Consider the following 17,359-nt stretch of genomic DNA (forward strand, 5'->3'; position numbering starts at 1 on the left):
AAATCTTGCTCTTCTTATTATTTATAATGTTTTAGTACATACAATTTGTTCAGTGCTGTAAGAAAAAAAAGCTCAAACAATAAAAATAGTTCCTGACCCAAAGGGCTTCCAGCCTAAAAAACAGGCATCAAGAAGAGAGAACATGCTGTGAAAGCAGGAGAAGGGAACAATCTATAGTTATTACTTGCCTATTGTTTGCTCACAACTTATAATCATCACAGAAAGAGCAAATTTTTAGATGGGATCTCAGTGAGGGACAGGTGGTAACTGTGAGTTGACACTGGGAGGAAAGGAGAACAGGAAACACCACACAGAGAGAAACTGACACAAAAATTATTTCAAGCATTATTGGTTGAAAAGGGGAAAGAGGTAAAAAGAAAAAAAATAAGGACCAAAATCCAAGACACAGGCTGGAGTAGAGTTGTAAAGAAGATAAAAAAGGACACTAACTTTTTTTTCTTTTTTGAGAAATTGCTGAGCATTTTCTGTGAAAAGGTCAAGCTGGTCCAGCCTGTTACCATACTGAGAGAGTGACCCCTCTCACCCCAAAGTAGCTGCTTACTGTTATCTGAAAATAAACATTGTGATCTTCCACTTTGACTGAAGAAGTATGTGTAGAATTAGCTTTCTAAAACTGTCTCCAGTAAACACCATGCAACATAAGAAAAAAATCTTGCCTTACACAAATATAAAATGTAGAGCCTAAAAGCCAGGCAACCTGGAATCAAGAAGTCACAAAAGGTTCATTTATAAGACTGCTGGATGTCTGACCACTTTTTGTTTAATAGCAACTTCCAAACAAAACTCTCATTGACTTCAAATGGAGCAGGAACAGACCCAAAGATAGCAAATGAACTAATAATTCAGTAAAAGGTCTGTAAAACACACTGGGCCATCTTATACTGTGGCATTTGATATTGATCTTAGCTTGGAAGCTATACAGCTATACATTTTTTACAGGACAATCCAACCCCTACAAAACTGATGTTAACTCAAAAGGCACAAAAGTAACTTATGGTTACTTTTAATTGGTAACTACCAAATAAACATACTTGGCTTCTTTTACCTAAACAAACACTGTTTTGTTTGTGGCTAACAAACATCTTACATTCAAAATTGTTTTCTTGTTTGGTAGAGCACAGTAAGTGCTTTAATAGATCTGCTAATTGCTTTTAATGAATGGGGAACAACTCTGCCTACGCCTGTATCTGACATCAGCATTTGAGGAGAGCCTTCACTGACTGCTCTTCACTATTGCTGTGCCCAAACCTAAGCATGGGATTAAAGACCTGGCTGAATTCTGATCTTGGTTTGTTAAATAAAGCAAATAACACAACAAATGCCTGTAATGCAGAACTAGTCTGGGCACTGTGATTAGGTCCTTTAGTCTGCTCATTTGCTGCTTTCCATCATGTATAGGATGTTTACTGACGTACAGCAGGCATATAAAACACCTCCATGTGAGATTTTCCATCTCTTTTTGTCCTGTGTAAACAAATGCAAACCTGTAACACACCGGAGAATCCACATCCTCGAGTGTGGACAAGTAAAACTACACATGTAGACCACAAATAAATGCATGGAGGAAATAAAACAGGAGGCAGGGCTGTGGTTTGAAGTCGTCAGTGCCCTGCTCAGGATAACTCTGTTGGTCAGCAGTAACAACACCTTGAGTTAAGTTGGGCTGATCACCCTAAAACGTTCCAAAAAAAGCTTCCCAAATGGGCACAAGTTTTGTTTACACCACAGATTGGTATGTTTTCTTAAAATTCCTATTTGAGTCTGTGCTCAGCTTTCACTATTTGAATTATAGTACTTTTCTGGAAAGCAGAAGTGTTATTGGCATCCATACAATCTGGAAAAACTACTGTTTAGTAGAAAACAGCTTACAATATTCTACCATTACAGTTTACTAGCTAAATACTGTCTCATAGCCACTACCTGATATATCATTTCATTTTCTGTGTTACAGCAAACCAAAAGACATAGCATGTATTAATTGGAAAGAAAATTCACTAATAGTATAATAGCTACAATCAATGAAAATTGACTAGCATGCCCCTGTTCATTTGGAGACACTTTCTGATTTTCCAAGAACAGCTCAAATAAATAAAACCCAAAAAAACAAAACAAAACAAAAAAACCCACTTCAGAACAGCATATTAATATTTAATTACTGCACTTCTAAGCAAAATGTTCACCAAATACTTCAAAAAGTGGATTTTCAGTCATAAATTAAGTGCACAAATTGCTATTATAGACACATTCAAAAGAATAAAGGACAACATTTATTCTTGCTGCAGAGACAATTAAGTCTCTTTAAGTGTTGCTCTTTGCCATGAAGTACTTCCTATCTGTGTGGTGTATTTTATTTCCCTTTTTGGCAACAACTGCACAACTTTGAAGGCATTCTCATAAGTCTTCATAGCTGCACAACACCATGTCCAAAAGCTTTGTTTTGGGCAGTTTAGTGCAGAATTCACACCAGTTTCTTGAGAATGCCCCTGACTTGCCCCATGGTTTGCAGGCAGGGCAGCAGGAGGGCAGCATGCCACAGCCACCCTGCCTGCAAATGGGAGAATGACCCAGGGCCCCAGGGCACTGCTGACCTTCACAACAGACTTTGGGAGCTTCCACTAAGCCAAGGTAAGCTTTATTTATTACTGTTTGCATGAGTTTTCAAAACTGACTATTCCAAACCACTTGTCAAACAGCTGCTTCGTGATGAACTTTCGGCCCATGATCTGATACTCCAAGCTAAAGCTGGTGGCAAAACCCAGTGCCCCAAAAAGGACTCGGAAACACAACAGCAACCCCCTTGCTCCCCTCTCTAGGCACTGCTCTGGGTATTTGTGGGGTTCAACCCTACAAAGGGGTGAAAGTTTAGCAGTGAATGCAGGCCTGCCACAACGCAACGACTTTTAATGTGCTTTTTGGAGACCTTCTGATGAACTCACCTTCTAAACTGCAACAGTTATAAAGGAAAACAAGTAACAAGAGATATGAAACCACAAGATTGCAAGTAATGCAAATACAGATATTTTTAAGAAGGTAATTTAGCTGGAAAGCAGTTGATGCCTTTTTGGACCCATACAGGAGTCTTATGGCAACCACATTCGTTTCAAAGTGGCTCCACAACAGCCAAGAGGCGTGCTAAAAAGGTTGTGAGAAGAAGCAATGGCCAGACACAGCCTAGATCCCCAATGTCAGAGTTACTTTGTTAGTCTTTCAAATCATTATTAACTCAAATGGCCAGCTCAGAGAACAGAGCAATGGACAGCACACTTTTGCTGAAAAAGGAAATTTGCCCAAAGTTTGTCTTCATTCAAGGAGAAAGGGAAAAGCATTCAAATGTATAAAAGTATTCTTTCTCCCACTCTTGTTTAATACAAAAAACATGTAATTTAATTGTAAAACCATGCACACGGACTGTAAACTTAAAATCAGGCCAGAGATAAATGTTATGGTTCGGATATAAACTGAATATTGGTATTTATAATTGAAACGAGGACATAACCTTAACTTGTGTCACAGGCAGAAACACTATAATTAAAAACTTTTATGGGGTAATAACTAATTTTGTATTATACGCGCTCTTTAAAGTTCCCACAGCAATGTGAAAGTTTTATTGGGCTCGGTGTCATCAATGTATGCATTTATAAGCACCCACATTATGCAGCGCAAGCTGTTCTCATCATCCTGAGGTCTTTTGTGAGAAGCGGCTCAACTAACGGGACTGGCTGCTCCGGCTCCTTCTGCTACACCTGCCACCGAGCAGAAACGCCGGCGCTGTCGAACGCGCTCCCTACTGACAGAAGCCATAGATCACCTAACACGGCTTAAAACAAAACGCGCGCCGGTGTCTGACTGCCGGCAAAAGAGACCTCAGCTCGCCGCGCTCCAGGGCCGGCAGTGCCGCCGCTGCTCCGCGGAGCGCCCCGCGCAGGAGCGCGCCCCGCCGGGGAAGGCGGCACGGCCCGCACGGCCCGCCGAGCCGGGGCTGTGAGCGGCGGGGCTCCGGGCGGCGGGGCTGTGAACAGCGGGGCCCCCGCCACACGCGGCTCCGCACCCGCGTCCCACCGCGGGCTCCCACCGCGGCATCGCCCCGCAGGTCCCGGGGCGCCTCCCCGCATCCCGGGGGTGTCTAAGGGGAGCGCAGCGCTTCCTCCCCGGGGGGGGCCAAGGGGAGCGCAGCGCTTCCTCCCCACGCCGCGGACCCCAGCAGGATCCGGGGCCGGCGGCGGGGAGCGGCGGCGGGGAGCGGCGGCCGCCCGGGGGCAGCGTGACTCCCGCAGCAAACTCCGGGACTTGGCAGAGGCAGCAGCTCGGGGAGGGTGGTGCAGGGGGGAGGGCAGCGCTTCCCACCTCCAGCCACTAATGACATTTCTAGAAATTGTTTCCCCTCCTCCCTGGCAGCCCCGCACCCGCCGCCGGGGCGGGCAGGGACGGGGTGCGCAGGGGGAGGTCAAGGGCGTGCAGCGGGGGGGGCGCAATAAAGACGGCCCGGGAGGGACTTCGGAGCGAAGGTGGGGGGGGAGGGGTGAAAGAGGCGTGCAGGAAGGATGGGGGATGAGTCCAACTCGAGGTACCAGAGGTGGGTGGGCACAAGGTATTATTAGAGGGGAAGGGGGTGAGCGCGGGGGTGACGGAGGGACGAGTGCAGGTGACCCCTCCAGCCAAACACCACACTCACCTCCCGGATCCACCCTGGCAGTCAGGGGAGGGGGGCACCCGTCCTTCTGTCCCTGCCGAGCCAGCAATGCTGGGAGAGCAAGTGGCAGAGGAGAGACCTCTCTGGTTGCACCCTCTGCCAATGCACCCGCCGCCCCAGTTATTGTACCCTCGGGTCAGTGCACCCCCCTTACTGCACGCCCACTATTGCTGTACCCCAAATCTACTGCACCTCTCCAGGTAAGCGCACACCCACTCCAAATTACTGCACATCGCCCAGTTATCGCACCCCCTCCAGTTACCGCACATCCCCCGCAGCCCCGTGTCCCCGCGCCGGGGTGAAGCAGCGGCACCACTCACCACAGAGAGTCCAGGTCCCACTCCTGAAGGAGAGCTAAGTCGAAGCTGTCCATGGTGAGCGATGTCAGCGCCGCCGCGCTGCAGCCGCACGGCGTCCGGGGCGCATCGTAACTGCACCGCGGGCAGGGCGAGGGCGCGGAGCACCCCCGGCGCCGCCGCCGGCCGCTCTCCGCACACGCGCGGGCGGGGACGGACCCCTCGGCCGCCTTCCTCCCGCTTCCCGCTAGGAAAGAAGCGAGCACCCTGCCCCCAAAAGAAAGCACACGGTGCCACCGCTCGTGTGCGAGCGGCGCGGCTCGGCTGGGCTCGGCTCGGCCGCCGCCGCCGCGCTCCGCTCCCGCCCCGCTCCCCCGCGCCTCCTCCTCCCTCTCTCCCTCTCTCCCTCCCTCTCTCCCTCCCGCCGCCGGGAGCGCGGCCGAGGCGGCGCCCGCCCCGCGCACGCAGCGCCCGGATCCGCGCAGCGCCCGCTCGGCGCGGGGGGGCGGCACAGCCCGGCGGGCACGGGAGCTGGGGCAGCCTGCACCCCCGAGGGGTGTTGGTCCGCAGAAGTCGGGTCTGGGGTGGGCTTTTCCCTCCCCCTCTTCCTCCTCCTCCTCCTCCTCTTCCTCCTCCTGGCCAGGTACCCCGGGGTGGGACACAGCGCCCCGGCTCACCCTCACCTCACACGGGGAAAGCACCACGATGTTCGGCTGAGAAACACTGGGGAGAAATTGTGGCATTTACTGTGGGATGGCACCGGGGCCGTGGACCCGGCTCTCCGCGCTGGAGCCAGCGGCCCGGGATGCTCCCAGGGGCTCTCTCCGCAATTCAGGGGTTGGGCTGGGTTAAGGCCTTTTTGCGCCAATTCCTCATCAGATGTGTAATAAACTGCACCTGTGCAAGTCTTCATGTCCACACAGTTCCACCTAGACCTGCACAGGGAATTAAAGGTCCCTGGATTGCACAACGCCTTTAAAAATGAGTGATCTCTGGTTAAAAATAAAAGTACCAATCATCAGCATTTGCCACCCAAAGCGAGTAAGATGCCTCGCATTGCCATCCAGCCTGTGTGAGGCACCGGCTGTGATATCTGCGTGGCCAGGGGAGGCAGGCGCTTCTGATTTGTAGTTGCTGAATCACATTAAGAGAGGTTAACACACATTAAATACTTTCCAGAATACTGGGCTTTTCAGCTAAGCTGTGAGTAGCTGCCAGAGAAGTGCCATGTCATCGCAGACAGGGAGAAGAAATGTGCAAAATCCGTGACGAAAAGAGGGGGCTATTCATGCAACAGCACCAACGCGGATATCTGCAGAGCGATCCCACACTGGGAGATCCCTGCTCTAGGAGACCGAGCCAAGGCAGCTGGCAGCTGGCTAGGGCACCCTGACGTGCATGGCACCCTGGCAGCCCACAGCAGCGCTCAAGTATTGATGCAGGCTTCTCGCCTGCTTTTGTGGCTGTATGCTATTCGTTCCTGAGTTAGCTTGATTTAATTTAGGGCTGATAACCTTGCACAAGCTGTGGCGCAGCTTAGGCTGCGGCGTAGGCACACTCCAAGGGAAAGGTTTGAAAACCCGTTTGCACGGCTTTGAAAACAGTTCGCACGCCAGTTTCGGCGAGTCATGTCAAAGTCCCAAACCACTCCACAGCTGCTTCTGTTCCCTTGCACAGCCAAGGTGGTGCTGCCTCCTACTGCCAGAAGTCCCCCGATCCTCGGGATGTGGCACATCTTCAGCCAGGAGTGACACCGGAGCCGGCTCCTGTAATGCCTGTCTCCTCGCTTTCCCCAGGGGGATGGAGAAGGGTGTGTCCCGGCTGGGCAGGCTCGTGGCCCCCCCTGCCTACCCAGAGCAAATGAAGGTGAAAATGAAAAAAAATCATGCCAGTTCAGATGCCAGGCTTGGTTCAGTATTAATGGATACATAAAGCCGCCTGAAAACAGCTTTTCTGTCAGCTGGGGAACAGCTTACCGCGACAGAAGATTGAGCCTGGAAAGCAGGTAACATTCTCAACAAATACATTACTTATGTGTGAAGGAGTGAAGGGCAGCATATTTACACTGACCTTTTCAAGCCACAGCCTGTGCTGCCTCACTCTTCTTATTTTAAGGGAGGTTGTGCAACCCCCATTGTAGCATGACCCTGATTCTTTCCCTGAGACCCAGCTTAAGCAGTGATTTGCAGAAGTGCTTAAATCACCTCTAAAATGGTACATACAGCAGGGCAAGCTTAGGCTGCCTTTGTGGACTAAATCACTAGAAGTGGGACCCCCTTTACACCAGTGCTGGAATTTACCCCAGGTCATTCTGTGAAGTGCAAGGTGGACTGCAATGCTCACAAGTGGTAACTCGTGTGGAAACTTGGAAGCAAAATTCCATAGGCTAAATTCATCATACAAACTGAGATCAATAGAAAGTGTAAACAAACAGCGTGAACAACACTGAGTGAATTAAATTTCAAAGAGTAATATATAATGATAGGCAGTATGTTTTATGTTTTTAATATGTTTTAACAGAAAAAATTATTATTTTTCTTTTACATTTCTTGAATGTGTATCATTATCGTGTTGTTCTTTTCTTTCCCATCATGGCTGTGATTCTCCTCTCATGCAGAGCAGAGAACATCAAGACTAATTGCATTGAAATTAATGTCAATTCAAAATCCCAACTGCTTTGGCTATCTGCCAGGTGCTCAATGTTTCCTCTGACCCTGGTAGCATTTTTGAAACTCCTTGTATGTGAGACCTCACCTACAGGTTAACCTTCCACCCCTAAATTTTCTTCCCCTGTGATGTGCTTGGCTGGGCTCCTGTGCTGGCTCCTCAGTATAACGCTGTGGTTGGCCCCTGTGGCTGGAGCATCCTCTGTACTCCATGTCTTATTCATTCAAATCCTTCCCTCTTTCCAGCCACTGAACAGTAAACTCACCTGCTGCTTTCTTACTTAGAAGTGGCCCCTCTATCTCCCGTGGGTTCCATGATTAAAACCACAACATGCAGTAAATTGACACAGACTGTTTAAACAAACCTCAGGACGGTGACCGAAGAAAGTCCTTCCTCACAGCCTGTTACAACCCACAGCTTTCCTGCAGCCACCAGCAATCCCCTGTCATCCCTTGCTGTGTGACTTGTCAGTGTATTTTCAAATCCTGTAGGGAAGGAAACCTACCTTTTTATGAAAGCATGGCATTATATAAATAAAAATATGCCATGTGCTATGTAATCCTGCTCATTATACATATATTTTTCATGATTCATATTGACATTACTTGCCCCTTCATTTTGCTCTTTCCTCTGTTAACAACTCTTCATTAAGAATAAGCAAGCAACTGTGCCCAGTCAAGCAGACTTTGTAAGAAGAACCTAGGAACAATATGTAATTGAAATCCCTTACATAAAGATTGCATGTAGCAGGAAAGCTGAACATCATCTTAAAAGTTGACATTTCCCTCTTCTTAGACTCTCTGTCTTAAGCGTGGCATAGCAACTGCCTGAGGAAGAGTAAAGATAATTTTAATGTAACATAAAATAAGGGGGAGGTGAGAAATACTACATTCCTAGTCAACATCCTGTACGCAAAATACCTCCATAGTATCTCTTTGGTAGCACCTACCTTTAAAACATGTACCTGGCAAGAAATTAATTCTCAGCGAATTCATAAGACCTTAGCTGAATGCTTTCAAAGAACAGAAGAGAGGAATTCTGGAGGTGGCCATTGCAGGAAATGCTTTAGCGTTAGTACAGTGTGTCTCAAAACAAGAAATTCTACATCTTGCCCCACTTGTGACACACCAATGCAGAGTGGTGGGACACAGGCAGAACCTCTGTTTTGCCTGAGAATTTCAGTGGTTGCTGGGGATAGCCTCACAGCCACAAACATGCAGCATGGTCCAAGATGAGACAGTGCGTGTCACATCCTGCAGTTTCAGGGACAAAGTGAGGGCTGTTACACCTCACCACATCTCTTCAGTAAATCCATGCCTGCTCTTGTCCCAGCAGCCTAATCCATCAGCAATTCCTTCAGAGGGCAGACTGCTGCGCTGTTTGGCAGGGAGGGCTACCAAGCACAGTCACAGTCCCTTGATGTGGATGCATTTCCACCTCTCACTGCAAGGCAGTGCTCCCAGGGCAGCTCTGGTAACTGAGCCCTTGTGAGGCTGTGGCAGGACACACGTGGCTCCTCAGTGAGTGTTTGCATAACACCTAGACACGAATCTCCTCCATGAGATGAAAAACCAAGAAGTATTATTTAGTCTTGCTTTAGCATCTCATCACCATTCTGAGCAGTACATATTTCTGCTGGGCACCAGCTCCACAGGGACAAGGGATCCTAAATTAGAGCCAGTTTTGCAGAATCTGTCCCTCTGTGCTTTTGGATGTGTTTTGTTTTTCCAGGGGTCTCTAAAGTAGTCTAATGAGTATATTCTGTAATAGGTTTGCTATTTAAATTCAAATACAGTGTTCCACTGTGGATACTTACACTCTAAAGTGTAAAGAGTTTTCAATGTACTAGTGGGTTTTCATAACCTCATAGTTTATGGCAAAGGCAAACCCACTGGATTATCTAGTCTAGCCACCTGTATATCACAGCCTATCCAGTGTCACTGTTCTTCCCATACTGAGCTCAGTAACTTGCAGTTTGAGCAGTTTCACAGTCCATAGTTTAGTACTCTTAACATAATAAAATGTACATTTGGAAGCAATTTTTCTTTCTAACTAACTTTACTTTCTCTCGGTATCTTTATGTCTTCAACCAGATAATGTTTCATTAAATCAGTGCTAAGTTCCAGCACAATGACTGGCGTTGCTTCAGCAGAGAGAGAAATGAGCTCTGAATTGTGTTTCCTTATGTATTTAAACTTGCAATCTGCTTTGAAATTCCTTAGGATGAAACTTGTGTTTATGCCTGATCACTAACATTCGCCTAACCTTAACTGACTCAGCAGGTGTAAGTGCTCCTTGATTCTGTGCTCTTACACGCTCCTTTATTGCATTATTGTATATTGCATTCGTTAGGTGGCTCTTCTTTAGTCACTACAAAAGATGCCAAAAATATTGTCAATGATTTCTCTCCTGTAAATATCATCACAGTCTATTTATGCACTGTAGCTTCTGGGATTTGATAAGACCAGAGTGTAATATGGCATGGATACAGATGCTGTCAAAGTTAAGTTAACACAACATATTTCACCACTCTCCCACTTAACATGCATATTACACAAACGGTTGCAAGCTATCACTCTTTTAAAGAAGCAAAATATATGGATTTAATTTTTAATGATTTAACTTGGTAATTAATCCAAATTATTAGTTAACAATAGCTAAAACAGAGAACTATAATGGATTCTTTGGATAATGAAAATATTTATTATTTTAATAAGGTGCATGGCTGGAAGTCTAAGTCAAGTCTTAGTCTACTGGCCACATATTGCTCTTGATTCACACATAATACCCCCACAGAGGTAGGTGGATGGCTGTGTCCCCAAACAAAGAAATATAAATTGCTGTTTCCAAGTATTGATGACAACATCTATCATGTCAGCTGCAGAATTGATCCATCTTAAATTATAAACCAGGGCTGATGGAATTATGCCAATTAGAGAGACACAGATTTTTTTTTTTCATCTTGTTTTTCTCTTTCCTATAGTTTTTTACCAACACAAAAGGTTTGGAGACCTATTTATATTATCAAAGTCTTTTTGTCACCTGAGCCCCAAAGAAAGATTTAAAAAGAAAATGTAATTGCTGAACAGAAGTGCTGTGAGAGCTGTTTCAGGCTCAGGGGAGGGGAAGGTCAAGTTTTTAACCTGGAAACAAAAGGACTGAACCCAGTGCTATGAGTGGGCTTTCCCTGGGGTCTGGGTTGAACAAAGCCCTTTTGCTGGATGGTGGCTTTGTGGTGATGGGGAGGGCACGACCTGCTGGCAATGAGCACGGCAGGTACGCGCCACCCTCCCAACCAGAGCCCATGGAGGGCTCTGCAGGCTGGGGTCAGGCACAGGGGGCAGGGGGGCAGCAAAGAGGGTGTCCCCAGTGACAGCTCCCAATTACACTTGCCAGCCACTCACCCCCAACAGATGTCAGGGGCCATCTCACAAAGTGGCCAAGGGATCAGCGGGTGGACGCTCAAGCTGGTCACCGCTGCTGGCAGCACAAAATGCCCCTTGGAAGCAAAAGAGAAAGGTTATTAACCTATCCCTCATCTTTCCTCCAAAGATTTCTGAATTTGTGAGTGGTGTCAGAGTCTGTTAAGTGATTACTACCTATTTCCTTTTGTCTTACATTCGTGCCTTGAAAATGGCTTTAATAAATGCCATAATTACAATTCTCAGTGGCTGCACCAGTTTAAGGGCGCATCTTTTCTGAGCATCTCTTGGAGCAGTGGCTCCCTGAAGAAAACCTCCATGTGACCGAGGTTGCTGCCTGGCAGCCTGAATAGAGAAAAGCTGGAGACAAAGGCAGTGGTGCACAGCACAGTCCCTGCCTGCCTCCACACTGTGCCAGAGGCTGTACTTGTTCCACTGCCTCGACCTCACAGGCAAGCCCTGAGCAGTGGCAGTACTGAGAAATCTGAGAGGGATCACAGTGACATAAAATATATATATATATATATATATGTGTGTGTGTGTGTGTGTGTGTGTGTGTGTGTGTGTGTATGTATGTATGTGTGTGTGTATATATATATATATATATATATATATATATACACACATACATATATTTGGGATAATTGCATTTGCAAACCAAAACAGTGAAGAGACAGGTGATCCTCACTGAGCAATCCCAGAGACTTGTGTGCTCTTTCTGGGGATCTCAGGTGCTGCTGTGAGCTGGGGTTACGTACCAGCAGCCAGGACCTGCTGTGGAGCATGAGCTGGGAATGGCGTTACAGCCAACATGACATTCCCATGCTGGCTAGTTGTGGTCCCCTGGTCATCTCCTCTGGCCTCTGAAACAGGGTGTCCCTTCTTGCTCTCCTACACAGGTCACTCAAACTGGGCTTAGAGGTTGCTCTTCTCCAAAACTAAGCAAAGATGCTCAGCTTGGGGGGCAGGTCATTTGCTTCCTGCACCTTGCCTTTCACAGCAAAGGTTTATTAGAGTCAAGGAAATCATCCAGCATCAAGCCCTGGCAGGTGTGGATGTGGACTTCCCAGGGAAGTTACTCTTAGAAAGAGACATCTAATGGTGAGGAACAAGAGATGACAGTGGTAATGATCTGTCTGGGTGACAAGGTGACTATTCAGGAATAGCAGGCACTTAAAACCCCACAGTTTAAGGTGGAATTATTTCATCTCTGGTAACATCTCAGGAGGTGACAAAGGACTTGCCACGGGTGCAAGTTAACCTATCACCGCCATGTGGAAATGTATTCTCTGCCTTCTAGCAGCCAGAGGTGCTGGTCAGCTCCTGGGCTTGTAAGATTCCTGTTTGGGTCCAGGATGGCCCATCCAATCTTCCCTCATTAATTAGATACTTGACGAACTCTGTGATCAGCAAAGCCCCAGCAAATGCCTCTCAGCTAAAGCCCTCGCTTCTGGGCTACCAGGAGCACCATTCAGGGGAATGTTTTGTTTCATGAGGGAAAAAGAGGACCTTTGGAAAGGTAGTAAGGTGTTTAAAGCATTATTTCTGGATGTTGTGGGGTTTAAATGTACAAAATGTTGTGTATCAAAGTTAAAGGTCATGGACCTTTAGAGAAATTAAAAGGATTCTTTGAAAAGAGGTTAAATATATTTAAAATTTATGAGTGTGCACCCATGCAAATTGGAAAAGGAAATGAAACTATATCTGCAGAAAAGGAAAAATAAATCTACTTACATATGATGTAATTTAGAAAATCAGCTGTAGCTCTGAATGATGTCTGGACGAAGGGATAAAGTAATGCTGAAGAAGGCTTTATATTTGGTCTTAAAAAGCCACATGGGGCCACAGGGAATATAAATGTATACTCATTATGAAGAGTTTCCATGGAATGAAAACTATACCTAGCTGACTTTCAGCTAAGAGAGAAAAAAAAAAAAACAGAGAGCAAGTACAGTTTTTTCAACCTCATCAGTGTTTTCTGCACCAGTAGATCTCTGCTTCACACAACTGATTTGAAAACCTACACACTGATATTTTTTCCTATGTCTGGTTAGTATTTGTGGATCTCTATTTCCTATGCTGCACAAAATAAACTTTAGTCAAAATAACTGGTCTGAGAACAAAGGAGGAAATGAAGAGAGACGTAAAGCAGAAGGAAATAATTTGTGTGGGTATTTCAGGGAGACACAGAAAACAACAAGAGTAATTCACAATATTTTCCTTTAAGCTAAAGGCAGAAGCTGTCTGTGTTTCAAGCCTGGCATGGCACAGTGTGCTGCAATCTGTCTGCCACATTAAAAGAGCCGGTGATCTCAGCTCAATTTCTCGTGAGGAGCACTCGCCGAGCAGTGCCGAACAATTGGGTCCCTGGGTAATAATTTTATTGGCAAGGCCAAGAAGGGAACGGCCGTGGAATTAATATTGCTGCACTGTGCTGTTCCAATTCTGAGGGCGAGAGAGGACTTTGCTTTATAATGCTGACACCGCAAATCCCTTAATGAGCACTAAATTCACTTAACAAAATTCTAACCCCCTCAGATTTCTGATGTAGCTTAGCACGTCGGCTTTACCTTGGAGTTTTCTGCGTTTTGCTGGGCTACGCCATCAACCAGAGCATCCATAAAGCCTACATTCCTTTTTTATTCACTCTACCTGTTTATTCCTTAGTATATTTACCCTTTTATTAAGAGCTTCCACTTGGTTAAGACTTGTTCAAGTATAAGCTCAACAGGAAGCATTTTCCTTTATACTGTAATAACTCTATATTGTTGCCTAGAGGGTGACAGAAAGTAACGTAAGATTCATAAAAATATAACTGTCTGAGCCAAGTAGATAGAATTATGGTAAGCATTAACCAAAGTGTGTTTCTCTGTCCTATAGGGTGAAATCAGAACATCTTAATGTTTTCTTTCTTGGGTCACATAATTCTGCAAAAGTACGCCAAGAGAAATGCCAGACTGCTTCTGCTTGATTGTTACATTCTGTACCAGCCTTTCAAACAGGTTTGCAAATAAAATTACTTTATTTCATTATGTGTCATTTTACATTTTGCCCATGCATCACCCCACAGAGACCATTTGGTTTAAGACACTTTTTTCGTAAGCTATAAGCAATTGGAGTTTTAAACTCATTTAAACTGTATTCAGGATGCTTCTAGTATCCTCCTTTCACGTTAAACTATTAAACAAGAACAGCTTTAGAAAAAGAAAAGTGCATGTCTTATCTTTATTGTTTTTTTTATCCAAGTAATAGCAAAAAATTCCAAACCTTGAAAAGGCACACTGCTGGAGAAATTTTAACCCCATTGGTACCAGCATGATGGTTTCTGAACACGACATTTCTGGTTTGTTTCCTTTAAATTGGATGAGGGAAGTGTAGGCAATGTACCTTTCCCTTCGAAAGCAAAGGAGGTGAAATAGCCCATACATCTCTCAGTCTCCTACGGGGTGAGGAGGTGGCTGAGCCACGTCCTCCAGATCACCATGCTCCTTCCTCCTGAAAGAGGGGGTCAGCATTTTGGAGCTGAAATCCAGTAAAGCCATATGCTCTGTGTCAGCAGCTAGACCAGCTCCATTAGCATCAGCAATAAGCTTTTCCATAATGCTTCACCGTGCTGCAGAAGAGCTACCCGTGTAGAGCAGCTGTCTCCTGCAAAGAGGAAGCAAAATTATAGCAGCAGCAGGATAAACACCGCAGGCAAAGTCATCAAGGTGATATTTGTTAGCAGTTGCAGGTTGGGAAAGAAAGCTGGCACCTGAGTGACTGAAAGAATAAAGGATGAGATGGTCTATTATAGTATTTTCATTATTTCATTTCAATATTTAGTCAAATTAGCAAGCCTTAAATAAGATGGAACCAGGTAGAGTTGTGTTGAGGAGACAGGTCGGAATTGGAAAGTCTAGGTCATTTTTCACATTTCTAGGTTTGACAGTTCTGATGTTTTCCTTGTTCTGGTTGCCTGGTAATAATTTAATACTTTTATTTCTATATTTACCTTATTTCTTAAAAAGCCAAGAGGTGGAGGTATGTTGACAGACTGGAAAAGGAAGCTATTACTAATTAAAATTATTTTAAGTCTAAGATTAAAATAGTGCTCCTGCATATAAATTTGCTTCAATGAGCTGGACCCGCTCTAATGTTAAATCACTGCAGAAATTAGGAAATGTATCAAACACAATGAATGGGGACTAGATGGTGCCACTGTTCCACAGTGCAGAGACTGTTCTCCCCATATCCTTCCTACGTCCACATGCAGCTTAGATGCCACTAGGTAAGTGTGCGTTTCTGGTACAAATTAAATTCTTTCTCTTAAAAGGGACAAGACCAAAGTCCATGAAAATCAGTGAAAATTTCTGAACTAGCTTGAGGACAAGTTGGACCATGCCCAGAAAGAAACAGAGCATGGAAATCTGGGAGGCAGCGGTTATCTCTATTGTTTGCTGGTAGAGCTGGAAAGGAAATCTTGCAAAGTGTCATGCAGCCTGCTCTTCATTACATCTAACTAAAACATGCATTCACCATCAGAGAGCCTCTGAACAAATCTAGTTTCATCTGAAAAATCAAGCAAGGAGTAAAAAAGCTATGATGGAAGACAGCAAGATATTAATGAAGTTTTGCTAATTTATGTCATTACTCCATAATCACAGTGAGGGGTGGCAGTCTTGTATTCCCAAATATTCAAATTAAATTGTAACACTGACCACCAACAACCCAGCTTATGAAAAGCCATTCTCTCCATCTGCTTGGTGACCTGGAGTAGGAAGAACCAGGGCAGTCTCTGCTACAACAAGCAGAGCCCCTTGCACGGAGTGCAACAGCCAAGGAGGGAGGTTTCCATTGGGGATATATAAATATATATATATATAAACATATTCCACTGCAGCAGCAGTCCAAAACACACATTCCCCTCCAGAGCTCGAGTGGGGAGCTATGCCTGGCCCATGCTGTGCTGAGACAGAAGTCAGCAGAGGGACCATTATGGGGGCCAGGATCTGCTGATTTACAGCAAAGTCTACCATGACTTATGACAGCTGCTCATGATCACCCAACTCTTTGGAGGAAATGGTCTATGACTTCTCCATCCTGTCCTCTTGCTTACAATAAAACACTGTCTGTGCTGAAGTGAGGTGACTTTTCCTCTTTCCTCTGCTGTAAATGAGATGGAGCTTCTCTGTGGGAGGGGAAATTGGAGGGTGGGAGGGAATCTGAGCAGTAGGGTCCTGGATCTTACTCCTGCACACCCAGCAGTTCAGATACAGAAATCTGGAGGCAATGTGCAGTCTGCCAGACTTGGTAGAGTAGGGCTGCAGGGACCTGAGGCTCACAGGGCTTCTGCAGTGTCAGTTTCTCAAAGAGCAAATGGAGAAGAGAAACCTATCCTTGCTCCTGGTGTGACATCCCTCATGACTATATTTTTCAGCAGAAGTGATCTGCGTTCCCAATGGTCTGCAGGGCAAGCTATAAAATAAGCCAGAAAAAATCTGAACGAGATGGCAGAGCAGCAGAAAACACTGACAAATGTACCATGGCAGAGCTGTCAGCAAGAGGTGCACCTGCTGCTGCGGGGCTGTCTTTTTCTCCAACACCACACACAGATGCCCAGGCGAGATTAAAAACCAGGAAAAACATTGCATCCTGGCAATGCTGATAAAATGAAGGAGTTAATATGGAGTAGCAGAGGGACTGACTCTTAGTTCATGTAGGAGCACGCATGAAGTAGTTCAATTAAGTTTACACCAGAATATTCCTGCCTTTCTTGTACGGACAAGAGCTGGTGAAGACCTCACTGATATGCATATAGACATTGCAGATATGGAGGTCTATTTTATAACCATCATATTGGGGTGCTGACTGGAGGGGCAGCCTGTTCTGCCCCAGTCTTTCTGTCTCAGCTACTTGTAGAGCAAGCACAGCTGCCCACGATGGAGAGGTGTGAGATAGCAGCATAATCTTTACATTTGTGACCACAAAGCCGCAATGCAAGGCAAGGACCAAAGACTTTGCTGCTCCCCTCCTTCCCTTCTGTGGAGGACAGCTGGGACAAGGGACTTGATGAGATCTGTAAGAGCCTCAGGGACTGGCTATCATTTTGTAAGCAGAGGAGTGTATCCTCCAAGCTGTTTATTTGTATGACTGCAGAGGAAGAAAAGGATTTGCCCCAAATGCCTTCTTATTTATGTTCTCATCGAACTGTTTTATTATACCTAATTTGTCATCCTTAGAGGATGCCTCTTATCATGTGCAAATTCTTTTTAAATTATTAT

General features: G+C 45.6%; 1 protein-coding gene across 2 annotated transcripts in view; it reads right to left on the minus strand.

The window, feature by feature from the left end:
• AFF3 (ALF transcription elongation factor 3) overlaps nt 1–5,116 on the minus strand; it is a 326,046-nt gene extending 320,930 nt beyond the window's left edge. For both annotated transcript variants that reach the window (XM_063149789.1, XM_063149788.1), the window contains exon 1: nt 5,032–5,116. In XM_063149789.1, the coding sequence (XP_063005859.1) occupies nt 5,032–5,084 (53 nt within the window). In that variant the 5' untranslated portion in view covers nt 5,085–5,116. The remainder of the gene's footprint in view (nt 1–5,031) is intronic.
• Between the last annotated feature and the right edge of the window lie 12,243 nt (nt 5,117–17,359).

Source organism: Melospiza melodia, chromosome 2, assembly GCF_035770615.1.
Source record: "Melospiza melodia melodia isolate bMelMel2 chromosome 2, bMelMel2.pri, whole genome shotgun sequence".
In the NCBI taxonomy this organism is placed as follows: Eukaryota; Metazoa; Chordata; class Aves; order Passeriformes; family Passerellidae; genus Melospiza; species Melospiza melodia.